Raw genomic sequence first — 20,878 nt, forward strand, 5'->3', positions numbered from 1 at the left:
TATGATTCACAATGTTGATAAGAATGTATTCTTCTTCCTTTTCTTTCTTTTTTTACCGCAACATTGTTTTACAGTATCTGCATCACTTAATATATTTATTATGAGAATATCTTTTCATATCAGGACTCTACTGGTTTGGAGAACATACTAAAAAAGTTGGAGTCGGAAACACGCTTGGACGTCTTTGTTTGCGAAAACATTCCTCAGGACAGTGACATATTTTTTATACTGAGGGAAAACATGACCACTGACTCTATGTATTCGCAGTATTGTTCTCTAGCATAACATGGGAAATGCAATGTGCCAAAGCCAAAAAAAAAAAAAAAAGAAAAGTTGAGAAAAGAATGTTGCTGTCTAAGCAATTATGAAGTATTATTGTGTTTTTCAACACACGCGTATTACAATGCCATGTTGCTCCTGTGTAGGCTGTAAACTACTTGTTATGTTTCAGGGATATGCCTTTAATACCGTCTCATTTAGAGATTAAATTGCAAGAATGTTGTTTCAGCTCACAGACAAGGTTCACCAAAAGGCTAAAAGGAATTTCCCATGTATCATCAGTCATCACCAAACTGTAATGAAACTGTGAGATTAAAGGGCCTTTTCACCTCTGGGACAACCCGATCTTATTTTATTGTTGTTTGGAACACGATCAACACAATCCTGAGTTATTTTTTGTGTTCAATCTATGTTTTGAGATATTTTAGTATTTCAGCATGTACTAGTGATGCAAAACGCATCATATGATGCAAAACGCATCACTGGTACATGCTGAAATACTAAAATATCTAAAAACACCGATTGAACACAAAAAATAACTCAGGATTGTGTTGATCGTGTCCCAAACAACAATAAAATAAGATCGGGTTGTCCCAGAGGTGAAATGGCCCTTTATGTAGTTTAGGCTACTAGTTACATTGAAGTGTAGGCCTATGGACTTGTAGACAGTGCCCTCTAGTGTGCACTGCTGGAAAGAGCATAGGGATGGCACCTACTGTACAACCTACTAGATTCAAGATCAAGAGGTTTTATTGTCACATGCTCATACATGTACTGTATGTGCAGTGGAATGTTGGTGTGGCAGACTCTGCCACTGCCATACTGCGCTAACAATGTCCAAAATACAGTATAATACAAGATTTTTTATAAAATAAGGTAAGATATGGTTATACTACAGTGAAAGCTGTTGCATTCCACTGTGCTCATAATGGCCTTGTTTTTACAGTACAAATGCAGCATTTTTTGGAGGGGTACAGTTAAGTATATGTATGTTGGTATGTATGGGTTTTTATCTGTTTAAATAGAGGGTATTATTAATGTGCTCTACTATCACTCGCTATCAGTGAAAGTAAAGTATTCTTTAACAAGAAAATAAACGTTTGTGCCATCTAGTATTAAGAGCTGTCTATTGTTATTATGCTATTTTTATTATTATTGTTTTAACTGCAACACTGTCAAATAAAATCCAAGGTGTGTGTGTGTGTGTGTGTGTGTGTGTGTGTGTGTGTGTGTGTGTGTGTGTGTGTGTGACTGTGTGACTGTGTGTGAGAGAGAGAGAGAGGGAGAGAGAGAGAGGGGTCATTGTCATCACCATCATAATTTTTTAGGGCCCCCCCACCCTCCTCCATAACTCCCCCTCCCTCCTGACGCACACTATCCAGCTCGGATTTTAAGCCATGATGATCATCTGTGGGCGAAGAAAGAACCTGTAGACAACAGAGGAGGGGCCCACACATTAAGACCACACCAGTTCCCCCAAGAGCCCCTGAGAGCCAAGGGCCCCTGGCAACGGCCCCACCGGCCCAATGGTTGATCCAGCCTGAGACTACCTGTCAGAAACTCAGGGCACAGCTCTCTTAGTGTTCAAGTGTTTTTTTTTTTCTCCTATTTCTATTATTCTAGCCTTGGGGGGGGGGGGGGGGGGGGGGGGGAGTTAAATAAGAGACATGTGCCAAAAGTGCCTGAGCGGTGGTAAAGTGGTCTAATGATTAGTCCTCCGGCTCAGAGGTGCCAGCCATGGACTGTGGCAGGGTTAGCCCTAGAATGGCTGTGAGTGTTCTAGGGAATATGCTGTATTGCAAATGGCAGCAGGTCACTGATTATAATTGAATGTGAGTTGTTAACTTCTTTCAACACAGGCGTACTTTATAGTTGCAATCACTCACAAAGGGCCGTTCTCCTCCCATTAAGATTTGAGGCCGATTTAGACCTCTTAAATCACGGGTGTCCAAACCTTTTTCAAAGGGGGCCACATTAAAACACCCAAGAGCCAGGGACGTGCTGAGTGAAACCCCAGCTCCAAACACACCTGAGTAGTAAACAGGTGTAGTTTCACATTGCTTGAGGCCCACGGATTTGATGAGATTTATAGCCTCTCCCAAAACTAGAATATTTTGTTATTGTTGAATACGATTTTGGCAACAATTCCAGGCTGTATTGATGTTGGTAGATAGCCTATAACAGGCAAACGTTAATCAAAATAACAATTCTTACCAATAACATGAAGAAACACGTCTACATGAAGCTATAGGCTATCTATTGTAAACGTTTAATCTGCAACACAATTTTATACAATAGCTAGGCCTACATGTAGCGGTGCCTGATTCATTTCTGGTTCAGCTAAGAGGTTCTTGACCTTGGCCTGAAAAACCTTGAAGACCCAGCTGAGATAGTGACTACTAATAAGTGTGTGAGGTATATTGATGATTAGTCTGGGATCACTTCACTTTTCGGGTTTGTAACCGGTCTGGAGCGGAAACCCCAAAACGTCACGTTGTAGTACTCAAAGGACTACAATTTACCGGAAAGATCAAACCGGATTCAGTTTTAACACAAAATATTCCCCTGCGCTCAAGGACATACATTTAGGGCCTACCTAATAAACTCCTTGATGCGGAGTAGTTTTGCTTTTGAAAAATTCGTTTGGTATATGCATCTTTTAGTCCAACTTTTAGCGACTGGCAAGACTACACTAGGCCACTCGAGCATTTTAATAGGTATTGGGGAAACAAACGGAGGGAACCAAATCAAAGCGACGCCGCTTCTTCTAGTGGTTTCCGCGCTCTAGGCGGAAACCAAACGGCCTGTTGTGAACGAACACCAGGCTTTTTCTCATAAAGCCTGGTAGGCGAGGTTAATTGATGATACTACCACTTTTTGTGGTCACATGTTCAAATACTGGATTCTGATTGGCTTAAAACAGTGGTAAATCAGACAATAACCTTGAGTTGGCTCATGGACCCCGCCCACTGAAACAATTAATGATTGTAACTAAAGATCCTTGCAAGTTACAACTGTGTTTTCTTTCATTTATATGGTAAAGTGGTAGAAAAGCAATTTACCATTCGAGGTCGTGGGTTGTTGGCTGATTTACCACTGTTTCAGGGTTGTGGCACGAGGCGAAGCCGAGTGCCAAACAACCCACTCATGGTAAATGGCTTACATTGAATACCAAGGACCTTCTACGCTACGGAAACAAGACCACAGGGGCTTTTTTGGGGTGTTCCTTTTAGGCAGGGTGTTTGACTGTACCTGTGCTGCATCTGTACACATTATTATTATTATTATATTTTTTTTACTGTATTTCTGTTATTAATTTTTGTCTAAAATATTCAATCAATCAATGTGAAGTTTCCAACAGCAGGGGCAGCATCACACCAACGGGCCCTCTAGCGTGCCGGTTAACGGATCAGATGAAGAAGGAGCAGAGAAGGAAACAGAAGTAGTGTTGTTACATCTAACAGATCTAAGATGGCGGATCAGGAGCAGCAGGAATCATCACAAGTGGAGCTGGAGGGTGAGAAAACAAACCCACAACACGACACTAAAACTCCGTCTAAACAGCATGCAACACGGCGGGGCTTTCACCGCCTTTCTCTCCGCGACCGAACCTCCACGACGACACGCGTGGCCGTTCAGCACGTCAACTGTCGCGTCCTCCACAACAATCACAATAAATCCGATAAACATGCAGGGATCACAGAGCCAGGGCCAGCTCTGCTAGCTCTGCTCCATAGCGTTTATTTAGAAGGTAGTTCTCCTTGACGCTATGTCACCGATGAGCCCTTGCGCTCACTCCGCGGTAGCCCATGCTGCTCAGCCTCTCTTCTGTAGTGAAAATAAACAATACGCTTTCGCTAGTCACCAAAACTAAGACGGTTCTAAGATGTTGAAAGCCTACCTTCCTTAGTGGCAACACTCGCAGCCCGCAATCTCACATGTAAAATACACTTTTTTAGCCAGGAAAGAAAATATCTCACCGCACGTTTTGGCTACTCCACAGCGCCCTCTACAGATCTTGTCAATAGAAATGTCCATTGACCAGATTTTGCCTTCCGGTGAAATATTTTCTTTTCTGGCTACAAAGTGTATTTTAGACGTAAGGTGAGGGGCTCAGAGTGTTGCCACGAAGGAAAGTAGGCTTTCAACTCCCGAAAAGCGTCTTTTTGTTGGTGAAAAGCGAAACTGTATGTTTTATTTTTACTACAGACGAGAGGGTGCGCAGCCTTTCCTGCGGGCACACGAGCTCATCTGTGACATAGCGTTAAGCCAGAACTATATATGGACCAGAGCTAGGCTTTTAGCAGGCTAACTGCTAACGTAGCAGCTACACAAAGGAGGGTAAAAACGTCCCCTGATAAGTGACATTAAGGTGTTTCGTGCTGTTGGGAATGTTTAATCTAAATGCTTTGAAGACTTATCAATGGACGTGCTGGGTTGGGTTGTCCAGAAGGGTTCGTTTGGTCACGTCCAAAAAGAAAACATCACTCTACAGTTTGTTGTTTTCGTATCGTTTTCACTGCAGAGCTGACTGCTCCAGATACATTTAAAGAGCCAGAAACCTAGACAAGACAACACCAACGTGCACCAAATGTACTTTGTGTTGAGAGATCAAAGACTAAAATGCAAAAATGGGTTACTTATATATATTATGTGGAGAAGAGATAGCAGACATGGCACATGGCACAAACTAGTCTAAAAGGATTAGGCTACACCAGAAAAAAAGATGTAGTAGGCTGGTCTTGTTTCCATTGGGGTCCTTGCTATTAAAGAAAGAGTAAAACACAAGACAGAAGCCACTAAGATCTTGCAACTGTCATAATAGAGAACTACCGTACTGTCAGAAAATAATTGATGAGACAACTTAACTGAATTTAAAGAAGACCCAAAGAATAGCAGAGGACACACATGCACATGCCGTTTAAACAGCAGACAGTCCGTCCTATTCCATTGAACCTCCAATATTCTTACTAAAATCCACGTTTTCCACAAAATTGAGCTTTTGATGAAAAGGAAACCTAACACTTTGTAATCTGAGGTATAATATTGATTGTTTAAGACAATCAATAAGGTAATGTCTCACATTACCAGCTGGCATTTAGCTGAGCTTTGTCTTGCCGCAATGATTCAATGAATGTAATGTTTCCTCATCTTTTATGCAGATTAGCTGTGAAAATAGACAACTAGTGAATGTTGTTTCACACCTTTTATTAATTTGTTCCCTTTTCTCTCTGCTAGCAGGAGTCAACTGCCTTGCATATGATGAGGCCATTATTGCTCAGCAGGACAGAATTCAGCAAGAGGTGAGAGCCGTCTCATTTATCAATGTCAAATGGAATGGAATTGTTTGCAGCAGGGGTTTTCAAAGTGGGTGACGGGGCACCCTGGGGTGCCGTGACGGCAGTCCAGGGGTGCCGCGAGATAATTTGATAATATTTGGAATTTATTTGGACACTTGAAAAAATATTTAGTATCATTTTAAACTTGAAGGACAAAGTTATTTTCAGTCAGTTCTAACCAAAATGGCTATTATCTCAACGTTTTCCTCGCAACATAATCACTAAAATATTGTCACTGTCGGGCAGAAACCTTGTTTCTCCAAATTTCAAATGTGTACGTCTTTTGGTAAAGCAAGGCCCTGCTTCATCATACAAGACTGTCGTATGTCGTACAAAACTAGTGAAAACAGCCGATCTACAAGCACACAAGGCGTTGTGTGCTTGTAGATCTGCTGTTTTCACTAGTTAAGTATATTTTATAGATGATAAATACAAAACAAACGGTTTTGGACAAACAAGGTTTCCACCCGACAACGACGATATATGGTGCTGGGAGTGAAAATTATAATGTAGGGGTGCCTCAGATTAAAAACATATTTATGGGGTGCCCTGAGACAAAAAAGTTTGGGAACCTCTGGTATACAGGTTAAGATGTACAGATTTTATTCCACTTTAATCTCCATACTGTACATTCTTTGTGTGCCTGTGTCCAGATTGCCACCAGTAATCCTTTAGTGTCTGCCAGACATGAGCTGTCGATACTGCAGTCGGAGTACGCTCAGGAGGATACCATTTACCAGCTCAAGATCAAGGTCAGTCCAGCTACACCAAACTGCCACTCACACACTGTTTCTGATTGTGACCAGAACTGTCCATTGACAAACCATTTCAGTCCATACCATATGGACTCATATGGACTCAGAACCATACCAGCATCAATGCATGTCATTGTTTGTTCTCATCTTTGGCCACGTACATAAACTTAGACTAGTATTTTCCCATGTTGAATGGGGTTATTTTGAGATTTTCTGTTTTGTTTATATTTCCTCCAAAGTCATTACCTGAATAATTGAATCAACGTTGGCAAAATTTCAGTGTGTGGTTAAATAATCAATCTTAAAATATCAGGATGTTTTCACCAGACTTTTAAAATCAATCTGTGCTTTAAAATACTTAATGTAGTTATAGATACTCTTTTTGGAGAATTTATATGAATTAAACTATATAACGTATCTCTTAGCAAAATGCACCCCTACCACCCGATTTGACATAGGGCCCAAGTGCGTGCCACAAAAACTGTGGGAGGTGTAGCGCGGCAAAATAAATCTAGAAAGACGGATGGATGGAAATAAAGTACTATAGTCTGGTTGCCTGCAGGGGCAACCACAATAAAAATAAAAGTATGCAACATATTATTTGTCACTGTTGCCCTTCATATTTGTAGCACTATTTATCACATTATTCCATGGTGTTATCAAAGACCTATTGAAAGACAACTAATCTAGAGAGACTTTCAATGAGCTCAACTTCAGGCCAGAAAACGCACGTTCCACACTACCTTCTATTGTGAATACAGCCACCATAGCACAGTACTTAAAAGTACTATTGCTGCGCTTTAGATGGGGATCTCTTGGTAATACGTCCAAGAGAGATGTGATGGAGAGATGATGACAGACATCTCTCTTCTGTGTGGTGGTGGTCTCTTTCTATTGCCAGCGGCAGGTGCTGGATTTCATTGTCATCCTCATTCCTCTGACATCCTGACAGGGAGGGTGTGTGCTGTGCTGTGCTGTGCTGTGCTGTGCTGTGCTGTGCTGTGCTAGACAGGTTTAGCATGGCCTCTTGTGTGCACGGGTCTCGGGAGTATTTTTGCCATTTTGGTTTGATGCTCTGTCAGAAATAATCTACCTGGGATAGAGAAATAACACTATAGCTACATATGAGTGCGTGTGTAAGCGGTGTCCTTTTAGTCAATGGACTAATCACCCTGCAAAGGGGCTGTCAATTCAAATCTTGTGTCCAGCACACATTTGAACCATGCATCGTACGAGTCACCTGTGCTGAACTGGTCCGACTGGTGTGGTGTTGTACCAGCTCAAACAAACCAGGTTTGACACACTGAAGGCCCGCCAAGATTATATAGCTCTAAATATTTAGAAGTTTAGAGAGATAATTAATCGTGAAATCTTAATTGCATATTAAGACATATTTGACTTATTGTAAAACTTAATAGGTATGACAAATCGTGTTATTAACAGGTAATAGAGGTTCTGTATGGAACAATAAAGATAGCATTTCCATTTTTGTTTCTGCTCTTAGTAAAATATTGTTTGTTTCCGTTCCTCTAACCGGTTCGGAGTCCTGGAAAATGCATCCATAATGTAACTTTGACAAGAACTAACCTTACATTACCTACAGCATACAAATTCAAAGGCTGCCTTGAAAATCAAACAAGCCACACTATTTTTGGAATATGGTCAGCACTCTGCAGTATGGCAAGTAAACCATGAGCCGTAGACAATGGGCAAAATGCTATGGTCCTTTAAATGTTTCACACTGAGGGAGGCCTGCGGGCTGAAATATCCCATCGTGCATGATCTGCTGTGCTGGGGCATTTGACTAAATAAACAAGACATCCTAAAAGTGAGTGCTGGTGATCTTTTCAAAGATACTATTTCCAGGGTTCCCACGGTCATGAAATTCCTGGAAATATTTTGAAATTAGAAAAATATTTTTTCTGTACTGGAAAAGTTTGGGAATTGATCAAGGGTCCTGGAAGGTCCTGGAAAAAATAGCTATGCATTGTCTTTGGTGATTGATTTTGTTAATACCTCTGAAATGACAAATTAAACATTGGCCAAATTGTGAAAATAGTGAGGCGTTGTGAGTATGTAGATCTGCTATCTGCTATTCACAATAGAAACGTGTTATACAAAATTCCTCAACTCTTAGTGCTCGTCAGGGTGGGGGGTCCCCAGTTAAAATATGATTATTTCGGGGGTCACAGCCTGAAAAGGTTGAGAACCACTGGCATACACTACCTGTCTTTGGGCATTGCGCATAGGAGTAAGCGACTTGTTATTGAGCTGAATTATTGTTATATAGTCCTGGAAATTGGGTTAAATATTATGGAAAAGTTTTGGAAATTAATTGGTAAAAATGTGTGGGAACCCTGTATTTCACACGTGAACTAATTCTTCTGACGAGTGCACACCTTTTTCTTTTTCATGTCATCCGTTAAATGTTTATAATGTTTATTATAAATGTGTTATATGGTTGCGTAATTTTATAATCATCTGCTTGTTTGTTGCCTTTTTAATCAGGATCTACACAAAAAATATTCCTACATTCGGAAGACGCGGCCAGATGGGAACTGCTTCTACAGAGCCTTTGGCTTCTCACATCTCGAGTCCCTCCTGGATGACAGCAAAGAACTTCAAAGGTGAATGTTAAGAGTTCCACCGGAGGATGTTTCTTTATGTTTTATGTCAGGGGTCTTCAAGGTTTTCAGGCCAGGGATCCCTTAGTTGAGAGAGAGATGAAGCAGGAACCCCCTCAACCTTTCCATAGATTCCATATAGTTTCATCGTTTGACAGCACAATCATCAGTGTATTTTGCCGTCATTACCTAATAAACTTGACCTTTCACTCTGTACTAAAGCCCTTTGCACACAGGACAGTTGCGTTTTTTTTTGTTTGCTGCATGAATAAAACGCATTGGATTTGGTGTGCAATGCTGTGCGGAATCGGGGCTGCGGATCCCAAAAGGAGTCATAAATGGAGTGATGAGTTTTTTACCGCATGCGACAAGACGCACAAATCGAACTGGATTCGATCGAGAAAAAAACGCACGGCCGCAGCCACTCGTCGCACGGCTAATTCGAATCCGGTGTACATGACGTCATAGAGAATCATTGTTTTCTTTTTAAAAAATTATATTGTCCGATTTATCCGTGCGGATAAACGCGCCTGTGTGCAAAGGGCTTTAGTCTGCTCTTTTTCCCCTCTTCACCAAACCTCTTTGCCGAAAATAGCCGATTTACCAGCTCACAACGCCTCGCTGCGCGAGGCTTGTAGATCTGCTATTTTTGGTTACAGTTCTCAGAATATGGACACTAGTGTCCAAGTTGTTAATATAAAAAGGATTTTTCCTGGACCCCCTGTTGAAGTTCCCTGTTTTATGTATGTTTGTCATTTCAGACTTGTCCCCAACTCTAGCCTCTTTATGACCCAGTCTGTACCAGACCTGGCCGGTAATCTTAATTTATGTGTATCTATTGATGGATTTGATTAATATACATATTTGCATTGTCTTCTCAGGTTCAAAGCAGTAGCAGCTAAAAGCAAACTGGACCTGGTTAATGAAGGCTTCACTGAATTTACCATTGAAGACTTCCACAACACTGTGAGTTCACTGCTTCTCTGTAACAAGAGTTCAATAATACCATGCGACGTAACATTTGTCCGACGTCCCATTAGTTCGACGCTGGTGAATGCTAACCTGGTGAATGCAACTAAACCTAACTCAAACCTGAACCTCAGTAAAACTATGCCTAAACCAAACGGCGCGCCTCTGTCTTATCCACTGAAAACAAGCGTCCTATCTACTGCCGTTTAGCATTCCCCGCTGACAGGTACTGCCACCAAGCCCGTAGGAGTACGTACAGAAGGGTTCCCAAATTAGTTTTTCCCAAGGGCCGAATTATGCCTCGGGTACCAAGCCGAGTGCCATAACATTGCAGGGGGCGACGGTGGCGTCCCACTACTCCAGCGACAGTTTTCGTCGTTGTCGTGTGAAAATCTTGTATGTCCGTTGTATGACCGTTAGTTTTGAATTTATCATTTTAAAAATGATTTAAACTAGTGAAAACAGCCGATCTACAAGCACACAAGATCTGCTGTTTTCACTACTTTTGTGCGACGGCCTTGTATGATTTGCGAAAGAACGTACAAATTTGGAGATATGAGATTTCCACCCGACAACGACGATATACTAGTGTTGTTGCTGCTCTTATACCACGATTATTACTGGGGTTGGTGTGGGCCAGACAGTAGCCCCCCGCGGGCCGCCTATTGAGGAACCCTGACGTACAGTGACTGATACCCACCCGGTACCTGCTCGGCTTCCCTCCTCCCAACATGGCATATTGTGTTCGTTTTAGACTCAAGGCAGTGGGCAGGTACTTTTTGCCTGCACCACACGAGGGGAGCGTATCGATATTGCGACATAACATTTGTTCGAAGTTCCATTTGTTCGACACGGGTGAATGTTAACCACTATGCCTAAGCCTAACCCAAACCCTTACCCTAACCTCAGTAAAACTATGCCTAAACCTAACCCTTAGTCAAAATAATGACACGTAGAAATAGCGAGAAATGCCCCCTCGCGAGTGCCCACATCCATGTTTTTATTTTAAGTCAGGTTTATTTTCTTCCAGTATTTTTCAGTAATAATAGTTCACTAGATGCCTTTTATTCCACTGTTTATTCTACTTGTTTGTTTACTCTGCCAACTGTGGCTTATCACCTTCGGCGTGCATCATGGTAATGTTAGGCTGTGGGAATCTGTTCAAAGAAATTGGCACAGTGGGAGCACGCGAGTGCCCACAATCCATGTTTTTATTTCAAGTTCATTTTCTTTTCTTCCAGTATTCTTCAGTAATAATGGTTCACTAGATCCCTTTTATTCCACTGTTTACTCTGCCAACTGTGGCTTATCGTCCTCTGCGTGCAATATTAGGCTGTGGGAATCTGTTCAAAGAAATTGGCACAGTGGGAGCATGCTTTACGGCTTAACCGCCCATTGATCATAACACAGCTAATGCTCTCGGTGCTCTTGTTTTTCCTTTTCACGCCACAGTTTATGGACCTGATAGAGCTGGTTGAGAAGCAGCCTGGTCTCCAGGAGATCCTGGGCTCCTTCAACGACCAGAACGTGTCGGACTACCTGGTGGTGTACCTGCGGCTGCTCACGTCAGGCTACCTCCAGCGAGAGAACGGCTTCTTCCAGCACTTCATAGAGGGAGGCCGCTCCGTCAAGGAGTTCTGTCAGCAGGTGGGTTTTAACCACTTTAACCATTATCTTTTGCTTTTAGAACAGGTACACATTATTGTGTATCATTATTTTATGCTTTAACTATTGAAAAATAGCAGATATACAAGCTCGCAGCGCTGCGAGCTTGTAGATCTGCTATTTTTCACTGGTTAAAGCATTCAATAATTCTAGGCCTAAATAGGTTAACTGTTGAAAAATAGAGCTGTGATCTTGTATATCTGCTATTTTTGAAAATATATATATATTTTTTAGCAAATCTTTGAATATATATATATATATTTTTAAAGCGAACATTTGTGACTCAAATATTTGCTTCTGGGGGGTCCCTGAGACATAATATTTAGACATGGGGGTTGGCGGCCATATACACTGGTACATATAAGTACATACAAATGTTTGAGAACTACAACTGACATTTTTCAATGATATTTCTGTGCAGAAATGGCTTTGGTCAGCCACATTAGAAGACTAATCAGTTATGCCTTCCTTGCCTTTATCTGGTGTATTATATTATCGTTGCTTTGGGGTGGCATCTCCCTTTAACCACGTGAACCCTAGCATCCCTCTTCTGGGCATGTCATATTAGGCGAACATTGGCAAGCATTCAACGAAAATGGCAGATCTACAACCTCACAGTGCCTAGTAGGGCTGTAATCTAGCCCTGTTTTAGGGATTCGAACTTCGGGGGGATTTTCCGAACGGACCATCGAACCTTAGATGGTTCGTTCAATTGAATAAAAAAACGAACGTTCGAACGTTCAAACCATCGAACGTACTGTACCTTTAACCAGCTAAAACAGTGTAGGAAATGTTTTAAATGCGCTTTTATCCATTGAAAACGCGTGGATGCGTGGCCGCATTAACACCTAGGCTAACACTTGGAAAATCCAACCCAATCAGAGAAAATGTTGCGCAGTTTGTTGACGAACAGGCTCAATGTATAGCGGAGTTGCACGGATGATGATTAGACTTGGTGACTGCGTCGGAGCGCGTCGCGTTCGGGCTAAACTGGTCTCGATGTAACAACCCCAGAAATCGCATTATAGATCCTTTAGGGGGTTGCAATGAAATCCATCTTTGCTCATGCTTAGGAGAAAGGCTGTTTAATCTTTGGGTGCGTGGATGGCTGGGTGTTCGCTGTTCAGAGCACACACACGTCTGTCTCAGTGTCTCTGCCCAGCTCAGCTGCTCTCACTCTACTCAGTCTACTGTCAACAAGCGTGTGTCAGCGAGGCGCTGTAATGGTTCGCGGCCCCAAACAGGAGCGGAATTGGAGCGGAGGACGGTCCTTGATCGCTCCAAGCTGTTCTGGTGCATTTTATAACTACTATAACGGTCACCATTAACTGTTAGTGTTTACCGGTAGGCCTAACTTATTTCGTATTTGGCTATCTCTACTACTGTGATATTCTGAATAGGCCTATCACATTCTGATAATTATTTTTCGTGTAAAAAAAAGAAGAAAAAAAAAGAAAAAAACCTGAACCCATTAATTTCGAACTTCGATTGCCAACGTAACGAACAAACGTTCGAATCCCCGAAGGTTCGCTTGCAGCCCTAGTGCCTAGTATTGCGATGTGTCATTAGCTTGTAGATTGGCTATTTATATTGGCGAAGAGATTTGGTGGGTAACCTGGAAGACTCGCTCCAAAACGCTCTGCCTATTTTTCTCTCGGACCACGCTCGCCCTCAGCGGTTCTTATATTCTTGTTTGTTTCACTGAGGTTAAGGTTAGGAATAAAGGTAAGGTTAACGCATTTAGAACGGGTACACATTATTGTGTATCATTATTTTATGCTTTAACTATTGAAAAATAGCAGATATACAAGCTCACAGCGCGGCTGCGAGCTTGTAGATCTGCTATTTTTGAAATGTTTTGAAAATTTGAATTTTTACCCGATTCTATAAGTGTCTTTTGAATCCTTCTAAGGTTTTTTTTGAAAAACCTATGTTTCAATGTCAGCAATCTGGCTGGCCATCGTCAAAGAAAAGGTCCTTTTCACTTAAATGGAGCTCAGTTAGTCTGTTCTTGAGAGATTACTATGTCAGTGGTTCTCAAACATTTTCATGTGAAGGACCCCCAAAATGATATGTATTTGGCCATGGACCCCCATCTCAAAATATTTAGTTCCAGGGACCACCCAGAAGCAAAATTTGAGTTACAAACGTTCGCTTTGAAAATGCATATATTCAAAGATTTGCACACATTTTCACAACTTTTTCCAAAATAGCAGATCTACAAGCTCGCAGCGCGGCACTCGGTGCCGCGCTGTGAGCTTGTATATCTGCTATTTTTCAATAGTTTAAGTGTTCAATAATTCTAGGCCTAAATGGGTTAAGCATAGTTTAGCTGAGGTTTAGGAATACCTGATTGGTGGGGACCGTTCCCGAGGTTGCCGGATTTGACGTGGGGAAAGCGAGTTTTGAGGCGAGTGCTCTTGTGTATCGGGGCCCGGAGGGATTCCGGTAAAGGAAGTAGATGGGGTTCATGTGGTTAAGCCCTTTCAAATAGTCCAAGAGGGAAGCACATGCACACATCCCAACAACAATGTACAGGTGCTAAACAACAATATGTGCACTGGAGAAGGAAGGGAAGTCTGCACACTGTCTTAGCTCCCCAGTAGAAAGATGTATTGGCTTGACGTTTCATGCCCTTCTCATGCACAGCCATCATAAAAACTAAGGAATAGTTCACCCACAAAATATATATTTTTTTCTCCTATGAATTATTCACCCCTTGGAGACATTCCTAAACCAATATTATGAGTTATTTTTCCATCTACGACAATGCTCTTCACCAAAAAATAGCAGATCTACAAGCTCATAACACCGCCAACGCGTTACGTTGTGACGCGTTGTGAGCTTGTAGATCGGCTATTTCTGGTGAACCTTCCCCCCAGAACAGGCATGATGGGGTTCAAGTGGTTAAACGTCAAGTATAACTTTATTTTCAGTCAGTTCTGATGGAAACGGATATTTCTCCAATATGATGTAAGATTCTAAAAATTAACAGTCTAACTCATGGGTGCCTTGGATGAAAAAGTTATTTACAGGGGTGCCCTGAGTCAAAAACAGTTTGAAAACCCCTGCCCTATGGAGACACAAAGAGCCTGCTTTTTTCCTTATGGAGACACAGAGTCTCCTCAAATTATTGGTTTAGGAATGTGACAAAAACAAAAAAAAAGTATATATATATATATATATCCATGAACTCAATGGGGTATGTAATCGATAGAAGAATTGTCATTTTGGGGGTAAACTATGTGTGTGTGTGTGCCCTTTAACTTAAAGCCAAGATGGTGATAGCAAGATACAGCATTTACGGTTTACTTTCCCGTATCCGCATGACGTAGGTTGACACCTTTTTAGGAGGCAGAAGTAGGTTTGGGGTCAATTAATTTCCAATGGAAAAGCCCCACAGTCACTGAACTAAATATTGGAACCAATCTTCACAAGCCACATGATATTCCCAACATTTTCATACTAAAATGGCTATTTTCAGAGACACAAAATCTACCTTTTTATTGCTCTTTATCTGTCCCAGCAACACACTCTCGCATAATTCTAGAACAGGGGTTCCCAAACCTTTTTGTCTCAGGGCACCCCATAAATATTGTTTTAGTCCGAGGCACACCTACATTATAATTTTCACTTATAGCATATTGTTGTTGTCGGGTGGAAACCTTGTATGTCCAAAACCGGTTCGTTTTGTATTCATCTATAAAATGTACTAAACTAGTGAAAACAGCAGATCTACAAGCACACAACGTGTGCTTGTAGATCGTCTGTTTTCACTAGTTTTGTGCAACGGTCTTGTATGATGAAGCAGGGCAAAAGACGTACACAACTTGGAGATACAAGGTTTCTGCCCGAAAGTGACAATATTTTAGTGATTATGTTGCGAGGAAAACGTTGAGATAATTTTGACTGAAAATAACTTTGTACTTCAAGTTTAAAATTATACTCCAAATATTATCAAATGATCTTGTGGCACCCCTGGACTGGTGTCGCGGCACCCCAGGGTGCTCCGTCACCCACTTTGAAAACCCCTGTTCTAGAACCAGTATCAGGTTGCACTATCTTGGTACATTTACTTAAAGTGCCCTTTCTCTTCTCTCCTTCTTTATGTGCCAGGAGGTGGAGCCCATGTCTAAGGAGAGCGACCACATTCACATCATCGCCTTGGCACAGGCCCTCAACGTGTCCATCCTGGTGGAGTACATGGACCGGGGCGAGGGCGGCACGGTCAACCACCACGTCTTCCCCGAGGGCAGCGAACCGCGCGTTTTCCTCCTCTACAGACCCGGCCATTATGACATCTTGTACAAATAACAAACAAAAAAACAACCGCTCAAACCCTCAAAACTCTCTACTCCCACCACCAACCACCACCAACACCAATCAACTCTCCTCATCCATCTCCCTCCTCATCCACTGTAGACGACAACGGTGGGTAAAAAAAAGAAGAAAAGAAAAGAAGAAAGAAAAAAAAACAGCCACGTTTACGACGCGTACCAAGATTACACTTATTTGAGGAAGAACTAAAATGTAAAAAAACAAAACAATGATGCGTTACCTCCCTTATCCCTCACTCCAAGTTTTTCTTTCCCCCCAAATCATCACAAAATGGTTAATTAAAAAAAGTTAAAAGAAATTAAAAAAAAGGAAAAAATCTTTGGAAGAATACTAGAAGTGACTCCAGGCATTTAGAGTTGTACAGGTTTTTTTTTTCTTTTGTGGTTGTAAATGTTATCTACTTGCTTTTTTTGTTGGATTATTTTCCTTTGTTACACTGCGTTTCATTGAGTTTTATTAAAGGGATTTACATCTTAGGTTTTTGTGTGAAGTCTCCTTATTCAAAAGAACTTTGTGATCAAAAGCTATAGACCGATTGCTCAGAGCGGCAACCATAACTGCGGCACCAATGTGTGTGTGCAGCCGTGCGCCGTCACCGCAACTACACGGCAGCGCTCTGGGAAAAGCTCTACAGCCGGGGTAGGCAACCTTAGGCACGGGTGCCAACATTGGCACAGGGCAGGGTGATCACTGGCAGAATTGCGAGAGGATTTTTATTTATCAAATAATTTTTTAAACGTGGTCAGTTAAATGAAGTCGCCATTAAATTACATCCTGCACATGATTCTACTGTATATTAAAAATGTAAAACTCAAAACAATGTCCTGCCAATCAAAATGATGGGGTGTCATTAAAATTCATGTTGACATGGCACACTTACTATCTAGAAAACAAAAACATAGCACTTCATTTCAAAAAGGTTGCTGACCCCTGGTCTACAGCTTAATATTTACTGTATACACTGCGTAGTATACTTTTGTTACGGGCACAAAATAGACAATTTACAAGCTCACTCACTGCGAGCTTGTAGCATGGCTATTTTCTGTCACTCGATCGCACACACAAATGTTGTGTTGTAGGGAGAAGTCACTCATGCGGAACAGTCCGGTTGCTTAGACAGACTGGACAGCAGGACACAGCCACTAAACATGTCCAGAGCATGGTAGGAGAAGAGCAAGACACTGGATACTAATCTTTGATGGCTTGTTTGTTGAGAACTTGTACATTTTTAGCTGTAAATATGCCATGAAGTTGCAGAATCTTTATCATTGCTAATTTACATTTTTGTTATCACAATTCGCATTCTCACTGGTCAGCTCTCTCCAGGCGACGGAGTACAGTAGAGGCACTGCATGATGTCAACAATATTAGCCAGACAGGTTTGCCTTGTTTTTGTGTGTCATTACAGCTTCAAATACAGGGAATTTGTCACTAAGAAGAAACTTGGCTGCTATTGAAAAAAAAAATGTGGAAATCAAACTAGGTGGACAAAGAAAAGTAACTGGCCTCGTTGTCCACAACCATGTTTGATGGACGAAGTTGATCCAGTTTGAACATTTTTGCATGCTGCAGTTTTGCTGCCAAGCTAAAATAACTCACCAGTAGATGGCGCAGGGGGACCATTGGAGAATTGAGAATGGGTTCCCAGATTGGTGTAGCAGTGGTTATCATGTCAAGGGCCCCCACATTGACACTTATTAGCCTGCGAACCCCCGTTTGAAAAGATATGCCAGGGACCCCCATAAGAGATTTTTATGGCTCTAGCAGTGATTTTTTTGTTTTTTTTACTCTTATACATTTTTATCCTGCGATTTTGTAACCCATTCTTCACCCAGTGCCAATTGCCTAAGCTTTAATTCTGGGCTCTGCTCTCCCTCTGCCAACCTGGGGAGGGCCCCGAACTGAGCTCATGCTTCCTTCAGTGCATGAGGAGTAAGCACACCGCTTCTTACCACCTCACCAGGGGGAGCTTCCCCGGTTGGACGTAGCGCGTGGAAGGAACAAGTTATTCCAACCAGTTCCTTTCCCCTCCATCAGACGCCCCGGCTGACCAGGAGGAGGCAGTGATTCTCAACCATTTTAATTTCAAGGACCCCAGTTTGACATGCATTAGGCTACGGACCTAGCCTGATTTCAGACTCGTCTGAAGCTTGTCTGCTCAGAGACTGGGTGGGTCTATGGGCTGGAGGCAGGCTCAGTAGTAGCCTGGCTCCAGCCCCCATTTAATGGCATTTTTATCTCCGGGACCCCATTTAAATATTTAAAATCAATATTTATTTAACTCTTGAGAGTGTACAAATGGAACCAAATAACTCCATGATATGTACGTACGTCACAATACAAATCCGCTGTGTTGGCAAAGGGGTAGATCTCAAACATGAAGGTTAGCGGTCAGGGTGATTCCAGCATGATTGTAAACGCTACGTTAGGTAATAACTAGAAATACTGTTCCTACAAAACAGTGTGGGCTCACATTGATCACCATGTATGGGCACAAAGATCTACCCTTTGGCTGCTCCTCATTGGCTAAGGGCCCTGCCTTTGTACTCTCAGTCATTTCTTTTAGGAGAATAACCTTGGTCTATAAAGTTTTGGGATAACATACTGGTCTCGAGCCCACGTGTTGTTGTTAGTTATATCAGGTTGCACTTGTTGGTGGCGACGTCACCAAGAACACTGCTCCTCATTGGCTAAGGGCCCTGTACTGTCGGTAATCTTTTTGAGGAGAATAAACTTGACCTATAAAGTTTTGGTAGCCTTACATATTAAGACGAGCCTGCAGTGACTTCCACATTGTGACGTGGGACGGCTGCAGGAGCGTCTTACCGACTTGTCAGACAGGTCAGGGTGCATGGTCGGCAAAACTGCAATAGCGGCTCTACACATGCACAAATGCGAAATATAGCACACCGCAGAAGTTCTGCAAGATGTATGCGACTTCTGCGGAAGCCAATTGTTTAATGTCGGCAACCTGGCCAACTCGGGAACAATGTAAATAGGGAATGAATGCCCCGCCCTTTAATGCAAACCCCATTATACCTGTTGTCATAGGATCTGTTTTGACCATCTGTTTGCGTGTGTCCATTTATGCCCATATATGGAGATATGTGTCTGTCTACGTCCATTTTATGCCCATATATGGAGATCTCTGTTGGACCGGTTTTGACCATCTGTTTTCCTGTGTCCATTTATGCCCATATATGGAGTTATCTGTCTTTCTGACAGATAACCTGTCTGACAAGTCAGTAAGATGCTTCTGCCGTCGCCTCAACGTCACAATGCGAAAGTCTCGGCAGACTGCGTCTTAATGTAAGGCTAAAGTTTTGGTATAACATACTGCAGGTCTCGCCTTTCAGCGAGCCTACAACTAGAAAGATGCAATTGGAAATAGCAAGTGTTGTTGCACTCTCGCTGAGAGGATCCCAGGGGATTCTTTTTCAGAGGGGTAACTGTCCCCTATAGTTAACCCTCCACTTCTTTCCTTTTTTTGTTACTTTCTTTTGTTTTTCGTTTTTTAATTCCAAATGTTAAGGAGGGGAGAGGGATGTCTTTAGCAAGCAAAAGGTTTCGCTGTGCCTTCCTTGCCTTTGTAAGTCCTCTTCCCGTGTGTGAATGGTAGGTATCTGTACTTGACCATATGCTTGATCTGCCTCTTCATGTTGATGCAGAAGAGCAGGATGAACCACATTAGGAGTATAGGCCAGAACACTGGCACGTTGCAGACCCTGAAGAATGTGCAAATCATGGCAACGACGGTGCATTTTGTTGCGCAATGCCAGAATTTGAATTCAGGCAACCTTCTGATGAATGGGCGGAACTCCTCATTCTGCTTGGTAGGGAGGGCGGGGCCCTCGTCTTCGCCAAGCAGAGAGGGATTCACCATCGGTGATAGAAAACCGACAAACAGGGAGAGGTAGTAGAGTCCCCAATGATACGTAACTAAATACCAACCCTGTAACATGTACACTCTGATCATGTAGATGACAGAAAGTAGTAGAGTTGCTGCCCATCGCTCTACACAGAATGGCGTTGACTTGTCTAGCCACGACTGATAGATCTGTCCAGTACGCCTGAAGAAGGTACGGACTGCAGATGGCTTCCCATGGATTGAATCCCCAACACTGTCCCCTTCTGACATTCTGTCTGATGCGGCCGCTGTGTGTAGCTACCAATCGTCGATCCCGGTGGACTCTTTAGCAGAAGAGACGAAAGCTCGAAGCAATTAATTCTCTAGTGTTGAGACGTTCACCATAGTGTAGAACAGGTGATGGGTCGTTGACGCTCTGGGCCTGACTGGATTTAACAGCCTGGTTATATACACTTCGGCAGGCGTGTGGCGTGACATCACTCCTGACCCATACCTCCTTATATGGCCGCTGATCCTCGTCCAGACATGACGTCAGCCATGGCAACGCATGCTGTCTATGACGATATATAGTCTTGTGTGATAATCCCCATACATGGGGTTCCGGGCACTATGCCTGCACGATTCCCGATGAAGCCGGTCGATTTGACACATGGCCCAAGTGGCAAAATGCAGCAAAAATCTAAAAGTCTAACAAGATATTTCCTTATTTTACGTCAAAAATGCAGTCAGTCAGAGTGAGACAAGCGTGGCTTGTACTTTTTTTTTTTTTTCCACGATTTTGTACCCCATTTTCCAAATGCCTATGTAATCCTGGGCTCTGCTCTCCCTCTGCCGCGCCTGGGGAGACAACGGACAAACCTCATGCTTCCTTCAATGCATGGGTAGGCCAAGTTGTTTCTTTTCACCTGACAGGGGGGATTTCCCTGGGATGGGCGTAGCACGTGGAAGGAACACGTTATTCCAACCAGTTCCTTTCCCCTCCATCAAGCGCCCCGGCTGGCCAGGGGGAGGCGTGGCTTGTACCGATGTCAAACGGAAGTG

General features: G+C 42.5%; 2 protein-coding genes across 2 annotated transcripts; one reads left to right on the forward strand and one right to left on the reverse strand.

Moving 5' to 3' along the window:
• Positions 1-3,722: 3,722 nt before the first annotated feature.
• On the forward strand, positions 3,723-16,445 carry otub1b (OTU deubiquitinase, ubiquitin aldehyde binding 1b). The gene is made up of 7 exons (XM_080741805.1): positions 3,723-3,796; positions 5,521-5,582; positions 6,272-6,370; positions 8,882-9,000; positions 9,879-9,963; positions 11,419-11,613; positions 15,748-16,445. Exons 1-7 carry the CDS (start codon positions 3,751-3,753, stop codon positions 15,943-15,945), a joined length of 804 nt encoding a protein of 267 aa, XP_080597931.1. The 5' UTR covers positions 3,723-3,750; the 3' UTR covers positions 15,946-16,445.
• Positions 16,446-19,519: 3,074 nt separating this feature from the next.
• Positions 19,520-20,122, reverse strand: LOC308298074 (protein RER1-like; the record flags this gene model as incomplete). The annotated part of the gene is made up of 1 exon (XM_080741637.1): positions 19,520-20,122. Exon 1 carries the CDS (start codon positions 20,105-20,107, stop codon positions 19,520-19,522), a length of 588 nt encoding a protein of 195 aa, XP_080597763.1. The 5' UTR covers positions 20,108-20,122.
• Positions 20,123-20,878: the final 756 nt, after the last annotated feature.

Source organism: Nannobrachium achirus, assembly GCF_963921795.1.
Source record: "Nannobrachium achirus genome assembly, chromosome: 14".
NCBI classification, from domain to species: Eukaryota; Metazoa; Chordata; class Actinopteri; order Myctophiformes; family Myctophidae; genus Nannobrachium; species Nannobrachium achirus.

Excerpts from the sequence above, each read along its gene's own strand:
- otub1b (XM_080741805.1), top strand. The coding sequence starts at position 3,751 with ATGGCGGATCAGGAGCAGCAGGAATCATCACAAGTGGAGCTGGAGG. Across the intron at positions 3,797-5,520 it reads ATCACAAGTGGAGCTGGAGG|GAGTCAACTGCCTTGCATAT; the intron begins GTGAGAAAACAA and ends CTCTGCTAGCAG. Across the intron at positions 6,371-8,881 it reads TTTACCAGCTCAAGATCAAG|GATCTACACAAAAAATATTC; the intron begins GTCAGTCCAGCT and ends CTTTTTAATCAG.